The sequence below is a fragment of the Sarcophilus harrisii genome, chromosome 4 (genome assembly GCF_902635505.1).
Source record: "Sarcophilus harrisii chromosome 4, mSarHar1.11, whole genome shotgun sequence".
NCBI classification, from domain to species: domain Eukaryota; kingdom Metazoa; phylum Chordata; class Mammalia; order Dasyuromorphia; family Dasyuridae; genus Sarcophilus; species Sarcophilus harrisii.
The window spans coordinates 98848813-98861829 of record NC_045429.1 but is presented as its reverse complement, the minus strand read 5'-3'; the positions used below and the strand labels follow the sequence as shown (position 1 = coordinate 98861829).

Below are 13017 nucleotides of genomic sequence, written 5' to 3'. Positions count from 1 at the left end.
TGTCAAGTAAATGGCTAACAAAAAAGAATAACCCTTCTGTGATATTATTATGATATCTGCTCACTTTGATCTATAGAAAAGCAGCAGTGTGGAGTGGGTGGCAGGAAGAAAATCTGGGGCTCAGCTATATCCCTATCTCAATATATTACTTTATAGGGATAAGTCTCTTATTTCTAATTTCCTTCAACTAGAGAAATGGGGGAAAAAATCGACCCTCCCTTTTGGGGATTCTATGAAGAGAGAATGGAATACTCATTTCCAAATAAAAGTTCTATAGAAACTTTTGAGACTGTTGATATTAAATTTTTTTTAGCATTTATGAGGTGGTGTCCCCCATAATGACCTGAGTTAACCCACACAGCCACTCAAGACTTTTAAACAGAAAAATTCACAATTGCTGGATGACTTGGTACTTGGGATCAGATAACTTGCCTGGGATTTGACACAGACCTGGATGGAAGCAAAGCTGTGTGCAGGGACCCAGGAGTCTGGCCTCCCAGGCGCCACTCTCCAGACAGCTATTTTGAGCGTAGAGACTGGAGAATCAGCAAAAGCTGAATTTGGACCAGGTCAGCATCTCCATCCCCCTTCCTTCTATCACTAGAAGGCTCCAGTGCCATCAATTCCTTGCCTGCCAGCTCTAGAAGGTCCATAGAATTGATTTCTCCTCTTATCAATCTCCCCCATGCTCAGAGCTATCTGTTTCTTCAGTGAGAGTGGTAGGTGACATTTCTAAAGCTGACCCTTCATCACAGTCCCTGGGTGTGGGATTTATTTATCAGTAAAGCAGAGGGTCAGAGATATTTGCAAGCTTCAACAATAAAGTGCCATGAGGATGTGGGAAATTGGGAAGAGGGGGCACTTTCCATGCCTGATTGCTGTACTTAATTTTTTTTTTAGATCTAGAGTCCACTCTGAAGTCTGAATTTGGCTCCTGTAGCAAAAAGAATCTGTTCACCAAGTAGGGTTGTTTTTATAGCTTACTTGCTCAGAAAAAATGAACAATGATTTCTCAGGAAATGCTATAACACCATAGCATCTAGCTGTGAGGAATCCTGAAGGTCATTTGGTGTGATGGACTAGGGCATTAGGAAGACCAAAGTTCATTGGATTATGCCTCAGACTTCTCAGTGTTTGTTTGGTCTCCTCATTTGTAAAAACAATAAGTTTTGCCTCTGAGTTTCCTTACAGCTTTCCCCAGGATGGGGGAAATCAATGACTGCCAAACCAACTTTTCCTGGGAAGTTCTTCCCTAAATTCAACTCTAAACCTGGGGTTTATAACCTGGGGTCTGCAAGTCTTTATTCAGTTAAAAAGAAGTCCATCGAACTATGCCCAAAGGGCTAGCAAACTGTGTACATCATTTGATCCAGCAGTGTCTCTACTGTGTCTCTATCCCAAAGAGATCATAAAAGAGGGAAAAGGACTCATGTGCAAAAATGTTTGTTAACAGCCCTTTTTGTAGTGGCAAGGAACAAGGAAACTGCAAATTGCCCATCAGATGGAGAATGACTGAATAAGTTGTGGTATATGAAGGTAATGGAATATTATTGTTCTCTAAGAAATGATCAACAAGATGATTTCAGAAAAGCCTGGGAAAGACTCACATGAACTGATGCTGAGTGAAGTGAGTAGAACCAAGAGAACATTGCACACAGTATCAGCTGTGATAGACTTGGCTCTTCAACAATGAGGTGATTCAGGCCAATTCCAATAGATTGTGATAGCCATCTGCATCCAGAGAAAGGACTATGGGGACTGAATGTAGATTACAGGATACTATTTTCACGTTTTTTGTTGTTATTGTTGTTTGCTTGTTTGTTTTTTCTTTCTCTTTTTCTCTCTTTTTGATCTGATTTTTTTTTGTGCAGAATGATGAATGTGGAAATATGTGTAATTTGACCTATATTGGATTACTTGCTATCTAGGGGCAGGGGAAAGAGGGATGGAGGGAGAAAAATTTGGAACCCAAGGTTTTGTATTTTTTTGAAATTTGACATTTATCTTTGCATGTATTTTGAAAAATAAAAAGCTATTATTATTTTTAAAAAGTTCATAGGCTTCATCAGATTACCAAAGGGGTCAAGCTCAAGAACAATACTTTTGCAGTGCAGAATAACATTTTCTCTCTTATTCTGCCCTCATGAAAAATGGAGATCAGTCACTCACTCTTCCTGGTATGTATATGAAGAAATGGAATTTCTTGGTGAACTTTACGGGGAAAACTGGTGATGGATATGTTTTGAATAGTATCTGTTAGGTTTAATGTAGTTATGGGAGCTTCATCACATGGTGTGTGTGAGTGTGAGTGTGAGTGTGTGTGTGTGTGTGTGTGTGTGTGTGTGTGTGTGTGTATAGGATATGTGAGACCATTCTGGCTTGGGGAATGGAAGAATTTGTTTGGCAGTCTTTAAGTTTCTAATTAAGATATTTTAGATGCCATGTGCCAGGGGATAGGGGCAGAGCATTACAGTGCTAAATGCAACTAAATCTTAATCTGTCAATCAGCATTTATTAATTGTTCACTGCGTGTCAGACACTGTGAAGATAAAAGAGAAATAATGTCTGACCTTAAGGAACCTGATTTTTTTAAGGGAGAAGAAATAATACATGCACATATTAATATATACAAATGGATACAGGGGAATATGGGATAGAGGAGGAACTTAGCAGTTGGAAAAATTAGGAAAGGATTCATATAGGAGATAATTCTTGATCTGAGTCTTGAAAGAAATTAAGGATTCTAAGAAGTAGAAGTCAGAAAGGAATGCACTTCAAGCAGAAGGGACCTCCAGGGAAAAGACAAATGGGAAATGGATTATTGTGTATGAGGAACATTTCCTACTACTGGTCAACCAGACTTGGCTTGAAGATCTCTAAATAAGAAGGGATATGCTACTTCTAAAGAAAGGACACGATAGATTTGATTCAAATTCTATAGTTGGGAACAGAAAGGGAGAGGACTGGAAAATGGGATGAGTATACTTGTTAGGAAGCTTTTCTTTAAATTAAACTAAAATCTGCCTCTACCCACCACTCCTGCTTTTGGACTCTAGGACCAAACATTGCAAGTCTAATCCCTTTTCTATATGACAAATCTAACATCTTTGCCAGACTACACTCAATTCCTTCAAAAAATTTTTCTATGGCACAATCTTTCATTCCTTCAATATTCTGGTGGCTCTCCTCTCTGACTTGTTAAGTCCTCATTAAAAATGTGATACCTAAAACTGAGCACAATATTGCAGATGTGATCTGTCAAGGACAAAATATAGTCCTTTTGAGCACCAGACTAGGAAAGACATCATACCGTCTTACCTTCCAAAGGATCCCCATTCACCAGCCACTGGACAGTGGGCTTGGGATTCCCATTGGCCCGACACACCAGCCTTCCATCTTCACCTGGGGCCAGGATAAGGTTCTTGGGTTCATCTAGCCAATAAGGGGCGGCTGGAAGACAAGGACAACCATGGGCCAGCCAGTCAGATGGGATGGGGAAGGAATAAGAAAACCAAGTCAACGGCTCCTCTGGGGAGAAGCCCCAGACCTGGGAGCACTGCTACTTAAACCGTAGCCCAGGTCTCCCTATAATGACCTGGTATTCCTTTTATTGACAACAATCAGCCTGCAAAAAGATCTTTGCTCAGGGCTCTGGATGTCATGTGGTTTGGCATGTCTATGTAGGCTAGAGAATGGAAGAACATGCATTAAGCTGAACAGTCTGGGTCTTTATTTGCAAGGCCATTTTGCCCCTCCCCAGCTAGCTCCTTAGCTGCCTTTGGGTAGAGCCTCAGCTGGTTTTCTTTTTTGTTAGTTCCTTTCACCTTTGAATTTTGCTTGTAGTGCTTCTGGCACTAATGAGACTAAGATCACAAGGCCAATTACCTTCAAACCAAGAAATGCCAGCCATGATTAATAGACTACCTTCCTCACCCTGGCTAGCCAACTTTGCAGATGTGATCTCAAAGGGATGCTGGATAAGGAAGTGTGGACGACTCAGTACAATAAGTACCAAATAACTACATAATACAACTGAGTACTGCTTTAAGAAATATTCCAAGCCCATGTCTTCCTGAGAACAGAGAATTCCCCGTGTTTGTATGTGAAGTGAAATCTTGCCTCTTTCTTTTATTAGCTGAGTTATTAGTGACATTTCCTTTATTTATTTCCTAAAAGAAGCATAGCACTCACCCATAAACACAGAGAAAATACCAAGAGACAACACACCAAGGAACAGGAACTCAAAATGAAAAAAAATACCAACACAACATGCCAACGGGCCTTGTGGTTGTGATTCAAATGGTGATGGTGGGTAGAGGGATGGTGGAGGGAAATCTGTCTTAGAGGAGGAGCCACAGTCATTATGGAGATGTGGGCATTGATCTCTCCCTCCCTCTCCCTCTCTGTAGTCTCTGTCTCTATGTATCTCTGTCTTTTTCTGTCTCTCTGTCTCTGTCTTTTTCTGTCTCTCTTTTTGTCTCTCTCTGTCTGTCTCTCTTTCATCTCTCTTTCCACCTTTCTCTGTCTCTCTGTCTCTCTCTTTCTTTGTGTCTCTCCACCTCTCTCTTTCTGTCTCTCTGTATTTGTCTCTCTCTGTCTGTCTTTGTCTCTCTATCTGTATGTCTCTCTCTCTCTGGTTCTCTCTGTCTCTGTCTCTACCTCTCTCTTTCTGTGTCTCTCTATATCTTTCTCTCTGTCTCTTTGTCTCTGTCTCTCTCCTTTTTCTCCTCTCTGTCTCTTTCTATCTCTCCTCTCTGTCTCTTTCTATCTCTCATCTCTATCTTTTCCATCTTTCTCTCTCTGTGTGTCTGTCTGTCTGTCTCTCTCTCTCCACCTCTCTCTTTCTGTGTCTCGCTGTCTCTTTGTCTATCTGTCTATCTCTGCCTCTGTCACACACACTGCATCCCCTCCATTCACTCAGTGGTGGGCAGAGTGGTGATTGCTGGTGGATGGATGCTCCACAGTTCATGGGGTGTTGGGTGGCTCCTCCTGCCCTTCTCTCTCAGGAAGAGGAGGGATGGTGGTAGTAGTGGTGACAAGGCTGGGGGGAAGGAGTTGTTGGACAGGCAAAATAATCATAATGAGAAATACACACAACGTACCCTTTACTCTCACCGAGATCGTGTGCCGGATGCTGCCCATCTTGTTGGAGGCCAAACAGAAATACTCCCCAGAGTCCTCCTCTGAGACATTGGTGATACGCAGGGCCTTATTAAAGTTTTCAAATTTGACCTTGCCAGCTGGGAGGTCCCCACCTTTCTTGTACCATGCGATGTCTGGTGCTGGTCTAGGAGGGTCAGACCCATTGGGAAATAAAAAGTGGACATGTTAAGCTCTTGCTGGGATTCTGTAGAAAGCTGGACTTGCTACCTCTACATTTTCTTCCAAGGTTCCAGCTCTGTGACATTAGGAATCTATACCAGGGCCCCCTAGGCTGCTGGATTGATGAAATGACCTTTCCCTTTATCTTTTTTGGAGGGAAATTAGGTATTTATTACTATAGATGGAGTATTGGAAACCCCCCAAATAGCTTAGGTGAACACTTTGTTAGGAGGAATCAGGTGACATTGGGCATCATGCATCTAACCTGTGAGGAAAAGGGTGGTGTGAAATATTTAACAAGGTTCAGGCTTGCCAAGGTATAGGACTCATGGGACTGGGAAGCCTTGACCCCATGAACTAGTGGGGGGCTACTAGGGGTGACAGCTTTGAAAGGAAAGAGCTGGACTTGAGATCCAGTCCAGGAGTCATATGTTGTAGCTAAGCCCCATGTGCTCAAGGACAGACCTCCAGACTAGTTAGCTGTTCTTAGACTTTATTAATCTAAAGCTGTTGCTAAAGAAGTCTGCACAGATGATGGGTGTCTTAGGATAATATTCTTGGGCTCTAAAACTTGAGAATTTTGGACTCCAAAAGAACATATTATTTTAATTTCTTTCCCTTAGTGACTAATGACATCTTTCTGGAAAAACCCAACTTCTTTCTTGGATGATCTAGGAGAGAAAGGGAACATTTGTGTGAAGGTTGGGAGAATGTAGAATGGAAGGAAATTTAAAATCTACAGAGATTAAATAAAGATTGATGCTTAACAGTAAAAACATAAGAGGCTTCAATCTCCAATTCAGAGGTATTAGTCTGGTATTGAGTTTATAAACAAAAAAGAAAAAAAGAGAAAACTCTTTGTAAATGAGTCTACAGTTTTTGTTTTCCTTGGGGTGCTTCTAATTTCAATTCCAAGGACTAGATCTCCATTTATCAGGGTACATCAGGGCAGAGATTGAGTTACATAACCAAGGTAACCAGCAAATTGGCCCCAAATCAAGGCAGAATTCCTGACTCCTTTTTCTCTCTTTACCCAAATAACAGGGTCATTAGGATGGGTTTAGTGGGCTAGCTCAAGCATCTCACTTCAATAATACTAAAGAATGAAACCTGGCTAAAGCCTCTTTCTCAGATCTCTGGACAGAGCCAGAAAGAAGGTACAGACACAAATGGTACATACACTCCTGAGGCGATGCACTCCAGCAGCAAGTCCATGCCCCTCAGAACCATCTGGCTGCTCGACGTGCCCAGGGGATACATGAAGCTGGGCGTCCTCTCTGAGACTCCTCGGGCTGAAAGGGGACAAAATATGCTCTTATGTGTAAAGTCCTTGGAAATTTAAGTAGATGGTATAGTTTGGATAGAGAGAAATCATTATTGTGCCTGTATCTTCTCCTATCCTAAGAAACTTTGCTCTGGATCTTGTCCCACTGAACCCTTTTTCTAGATGTAGGATACCAAAGAAAGAATGAGACCTGCTAGTCGGCTAGGTCCCATCTGCCCTTCTTTCTCAAAAAAGACTCTCCATTCTGATGAGACATTTTGTGAAGAATCATCCTCTCATCATCCAAAACACACCTTTACTCTTCCAAAGAGCATGAGAGCAAGGAGTAAGGGGGTGTTATAGTGAGACCCTACCACCAAGAAGCCAAGCCATGTTTTGCACATTAGAAATTGTTGTGATATATCCTCATCCCTATAGCTTGCCCTTCCACCAGAGAAAGGAAATGGTAAAGGAAAAGCTAGCACACAAATTACACAAAGCATACACGCTTAACATGCTCTTTGGGACCCTGGAGACACAGGGCAAGGATAGAGCTTCAAGGACACAGACATAATCTGAGACATCAGGCAAGAGTTATTAATGGTTTAGTGTGGAAGTGGAGAGTTAATAGGCAGGAATGGCAGGCATTGCATCCGCTCTGGGACCAGAACCAGTCTGTACTTTTACTAATGGCTTTGAAAGGGGGTGGAGGTGAGAGAAGAGAGTGTTAATTAGAAGTAAGATGATGAGGAGGGGGTGTAAGGGAAGATAGCCATTCCTTTGGAGAATATAATTTACTATTCCTCCAGGCTTGGAAACAGCTTCCATATTAAAAAGCTCTGAAATTAATGAAATGACTTTTTGTTGTGCTGCTATTTTAAGGACCAAAGTCTCAAAGGCTTCAGTGCTGCTTTCAGGAACAGTGTGCTGTAGAAAGGATGGTGAGATAAATGGAAGGAGACCTCAGAAGTGGATCCTCAAGTCAGGAGAGTCCACATAGCTCCACCTGGGCTGGGTCTTTCTGGCCATTGCTTTTTGCAAAGGATGGTGTTGAGAAAGTTTTGTAAAAGAAGTTTTGCAAAGAGAAGTTTGCAAAAGAGAGAATGGTATAAAAACACCTCCTGATAAGGAGCCACAAATAAAAAGATAAAAACTAGGGAAATCTCAGATCACTCAGAGAAGGCTAGCTTGGAGTTATGGCATTAGGGAGGGGGGTTCGGGCAAAGCTATCTTCTTGGTGGGAGATACAGCTTAATGGGCCCCATCCTGAGCTGCCAGCGGCTGTTAAGTCCCTCAGAGATGTGTGAGGTGAAGAACAAAGTTGTTCATCGAGAAGGATTTAATCATTTCTGTCATGGAGAGGGGGCAGGGTGGTCTGCAGGGACCCTCTGCATCTGGGTAATTGGCATTTCCCAATCAGAAAAGTGACTCAAGTAATTTGTTATCCTGGGCTGTCCCTGTCCAGAGCCAGTGGAGGCTCCCAGCCAAAGAAGCCCCAAGTCCCTCCTGATCCCCATTTGAGGGGAAGGATCATGGGCACACTGGGAGGTGAACTGTCCTGGTATAAGCAATGAAACCCTCCAAAGTAAGGAGGGGGGAGGGAAATAAACCCACAATGGGGGAAGAATTGCATGGTACTTGTTTTGTTTCTCCCTTTGTCAAGAAAAGGACAAGGAAGAGAATTATTCAAGTTTACATCAACTGCCATCTTCTTCCATATTCCCACAGCACTTCATAATTTGAGGTGTCTAAGAATACATCACAGAGGCTCTGAAAGAGACCAAATTAAACCAGGTTTGTAGGTAAAGAAGAAATCTGTATTTTATACTGGAAGTGCGATTCCTTTTTTGGCTGTGGGTGATTTGTGGCCATAAACTGTGAGGTCAGGAATGGTCTTGGGAAAAGCTGAGGCACATTTGTTGGGGAGGGGATATATTTCACACTTGGTAGGTTAGTGAACTTCTGGACCTTTTGAAAGACTGTTAGTAAAAATGATAGGAAACACTAAAATGTTGTCTTATGGACACTTCTTAGCTGCCTCCAACTCATATAGGAAGGATTATCCTCACTTAATCCAACTGTTCCCCCCATCCCTGGACCTCTTCAATGAGTTAATCCATTATATTGTTAATTGGTTATTACATTCACACCATCTTGATTTTCATCATCTGTCCCTTTGGACCTAGGGGATGTCAAGACCTAAAGGAAGCTCTCACTCCTGCTCATTGCCAAGTCCTAAGTCCCTTCATCATGATGGTGTAAAATCAAAAGTGTTCAGGAACAGCAGAATTTTAGAGCAGAGGCTCTTGCTTCATGGTCTGGGAGTTCTCAGATGATAGGATTATAGGATTGTAGAGCTAGGCTGAAAGAATCCTTACAGGCAAGATTGATGGTTTTGGAAGCCATTGGAACCAAAAATGTTTGTTTCAAGTGCCCTCTAGATGAGGGGCTGCTGCTAATTGTCTCATAATTCAATATTTCAAGGATCTATCATTTCTCCTATCTGAGAGCAAAATTCTCTCTAAGTCTCAGGAGATGGTTTTCTGAATTTCTGGGCCAATACTTAATGTCTTAACCTTCATTGACAAAGCTGAGGTGTTTTGATTCTCAAAGAATCAAGGTCCCATACTTGGAGCCTTTTTAGCCTTTAAGATCCCAGGGTTCTCATCATACTACCATAAGGCATCAGAGAGGGACTTGGGTGGAGGTATCATCACATAAACTTTAAAAGACATAGTAATACTCAGAAAACAATTGGAGTTCTGGTGAGAAAAATCAAATGTTTAGGTCTGACCAGTTCACCTGTGTTAAAGGACCTTAAAACATGGTAACATATTGGTCACCAATACTACCTATGTAATTCTACCAGACTTCCTCTTCTCTCTGATCCCCATCTCAATAGCAATATGACTGGTATTAGTGCCAGAAAATCCATAAAAATTAGTGCCAAAAAATCCATAGTGCAGAAACACAGGGGGAAAGAGCTTGGTGGTGCAAATGAATTTCTTTGTAATAACAGAGGCACATTTTCAAAGCAAAGTGATGCTGAAGGAGGCAGCTGAAAGGACATACCCTGGCCAGGCCTATTTTGCAGCAACTTCCCAAATCAGAGATATCTTGCAACCCAAAGCAAAAGACCAAGTAGGAGAAGGTCTGGAGACCTTCAAGTAGGAGAACCTGCAGAACTTAATGAGCTAAACTGCACACGATTCCTTCCAAGTATTCTTTAACTACCCAGAATTCTCATTCCCTTGGCTAAGATTCAATTAGTACTCGCTGGTTCTAAAACAAATTGGGAGAACTGAGTTGGAAAGAGGAGTCCTGTGGATTAAGAAGCCCTCCAGTGTGTGAAAGGGCATCTTTATTTTGCCCCTAGGGGACATAGAGGAGCTGGAGAAGAAATGTGGAGATAATTAAGAGACGAGAGGAGGAGATGCTGGAGAGCTAGAGCAAGAGCTAAAAAGGCCTTCAAGGTCATCTGGTCTAAGGGTCTCATTTTATAGAGGATAAAATGTGAGCAATTTCAACTGGAAGGATTCAGGTGAAACTCTAGCAGTGGAGTCAATGGTCTTAGAAACCAATGGATGGACCCAGTGGAGGAAGGGTATGTGATTCCCTCCCTGGAAAAGTCAGTGTATTCTGAGGGAGTTACAATATATATGATTGATATCTTCTTGAGAGAAAATGGCAAACCACTTCAGTATCTTTGCCGAGAAAACTTCAAATGGGGTCACAAAAAAATCGAACACAGCTGAAATAACTGAACAACAACAATCTGCTTGAGAGGAAGAGTGATGTTCAAGACACCCTCTCTTTTGTTAGAGGTATTAAAGCTCCCTGTACAGCAATGATTGGGGTTGGTCTAGCAGTAAGAGAGAAATCCAGTGATTCCCAGAAGCACAGGATTGCATCATATCACTTTTGTTGATTTTCAGGGTTCGAGTGCTTTTGCTACTAAAGTCTTTGGCTTATCAAATAGTTCAATATCAGAATCTAATAATGATTTTACTAGTGGAAATAATATTAAAGAAGAAGCAGAAAATGGTCTGTTTTACTGCTGTGCCCTTAGGATTATAAGGCCTTTCCATCTGCTTTGCAGCTGAAACCTTCTCCATGTGTTGTTGTTCCATTTGATTATAATTTCTTTGAGGGTAGGGACTGCCTTTTAAAAAATTTGCAGCTTTATCATTTAGCACAGTGCCTGGTACACAGTAGGCACTTAATAAATGTTTATTAAATTGAATGCTTGTTTCCTCCATTAGAATGGGAGCTTTTTGAGTGCAAATATTCTTTTTGGATTTGTATCTCCAGCACTTTTGAATTTGTATGTCTAGCACTTGGTAGGGTCCTTTGCACATATGATTAATAAATATTTCATTCATTCATTCATTCAATGATATCTAACTCACCATCTCAGAGGATCCTGATCCTGAGCTACAGCATGTCTATGACTCCAGAGAGATGATCCTATATAAGTATATCTGATGTCCTGCCTATTGCTATATTTGGTTAATGACCTTCAGGTTCTACAGAAGGGACCTGGACCATCAGGTGGATGTCCTTTCCACACTTCCTTAGCTCTTAACAATTGATAAGCAATTAAGAATTAAGCAATACCCCTTCTGGTTCAGAGGGATGACCCTGATTGCCTCAATCTCTATTTATACCATGGAAAACTGATTCAGGTAACACATTTGGAAACCAAAAGGATAGAGCTTAGGGAATCTGAAGGACAGACAACCAGCAAGAATTCTGGATTCAATCCATCTCTACAGCTTTTCAGTCTTTAGACAGTATCTGAGTTACAGGGAGAGAAAGGACCTTCGGGTGCTATTTCAAGTATCCCTCCTCTCCATTCTAACTGCTACTTTTAAATTTCCCTAAAGAAGAGAAGGCTACAACCACATTTTTGCTTGCTCCCTCCAATGTCCAATATCCTTCACTGGCAGGAAGTTCATGTCCAACTAAAATCCCTCATACTGTGGCTTAGGTCTACATCATCTTATCTGGTCCTTAGTAAAATGAGAAGGAATTAGGCAGGATCCTCTGCACAGCAACAAGAAGGTCACTCTCAGTCTTTTCCCTTCCAGTTGTCTTAATCTTTCTATCCTCCACAGATCTGCCCCCTTGCATCTCTTGTATCTCTGTTTCCTTTCTTTGACTCCTTAAGTGACTGGACTTCAGAGCTGCACATAAAAGGCTCAGTCACTAATCTCTGAGTGAATTATATGCTTGTTAAAATCTCCATAGGCAGTCAGGAATAACTATTAACTATTTTATATAGTACTTTATAGTATAAAGTACTTCTATATTTATACAGTACTTTACATATATATATTACTTTAAATTTTCAAAGCATTTTATCCATTTGAGCCTTATAATTAATCTATAATGTAGTTCCTACAAATATTATCCCCATCATATGGAGGAATAACAGGCTCAGAGAGGTTAGATAATTTACCACAGTTAGTAACTAGGCAGAACTCAGCTCTTCTCAGATAATCCAGTACTCCTAGGACAACTTCCTCCAGACACCTAGGAGTGTTTCTGGTCCCTCTTTGATCATTGTCATTTGGCACATGGCACCTATTTGGGGAGAAAATTTACTACTACTGCAAATAAAGAACAGAATATTTTTTCCTAGGTAAGCAGAGATGATTTAGGATTTTCTGTACTATTGCTTTTTTGATAACAGTCAAATAATCATGAGTTCCCTATACTCCAGTATGCATCTGACCATCAGAAAAGATGCAGGTCCTTTCTATATCTTGTACCTGATATTATAGTCATTGTTTCTTACCTCACCAGTGTCTTTTGTGGTTGGATTCACTCTTAAGCATCTTGTATCAAACACAGAAGTTCAATCTCTATGCTGATACCTGTGAGTGAGTGAGCTTTGTGCTATCCCACCCCAGAGCAGACTGTGGTCCTTTTTCCTTTTTGTTTCCTGTGCATGCTATTGATCCCAACGGTGGGGGAAGGGGGTAGGGGGGTTAGATTAAAGTGTGCAGATGAATTGGTGCAAGCTTATAACATCTACTAAAATATTTGGGGCATATGCCCAGTTGATGTGATTAGTAAGTCAATAAAATCATATTTGTAAGAAAAAATGTATCTTTGGGAAAATTCTGATTTGTAAAAATGAGGGGACTAGATTGGATGATATCTTAGGTCTTTCCATTCCTATCATCCTATGTTTCAACTATCAAGTGTAATATATTATGGTAGGTCCTTTTCAGAAAGAACGCTATTATAAACCAATGCACAAAGAGCTTCTAAGACAATAGCCATTGATCCTATCATCTCTAGATGCTCAGGCTTCTGCAAACAAAAGTCTTGACCAGTACATTTCCTGCTTCCTCCTGGAGTGTTATAATTTTCTGGGGCAGAACCTCAATATAGCTGGAACTATTTGGTGCTAAGCCAGAGTT

The 13017-nt window shown here is 41.2% G+C and overlaps 1 protein-coding gene across 18 annotated transcripts in view; it reads right to left on the bottom strand.

The window, feature by feature from the left end:
* NFASC (neurofascin) overlaps positions 1 to 13017 on the bottom strand; it is a 240772-nt gene that overhangs the window by 69317 nt on the left and 158438 nt on the right. For all 18 annotated transcript variants that reach the window (XM_003767634.4, XM_031937208.1, XM_031937212.1 and 15 more), the window contains 3 exons: positions 6503 to 6614; positions 5103 to 5287; positions 3319 to 3450 (listed from right to left, as the gene is read on the bottom strand). In XM_003767634.4, coding sequence (XP_003767682.4) covers positions 3319 to 3450; positions 5103 to 5287; positions 6503 to 6614 — 429 coding nt within the window. The remainder of the gene's footprint in view (positions 1 to 3318; positions 3451 to 5102; positions 5288 to 6502; positions 6615 to 13017) is intronic.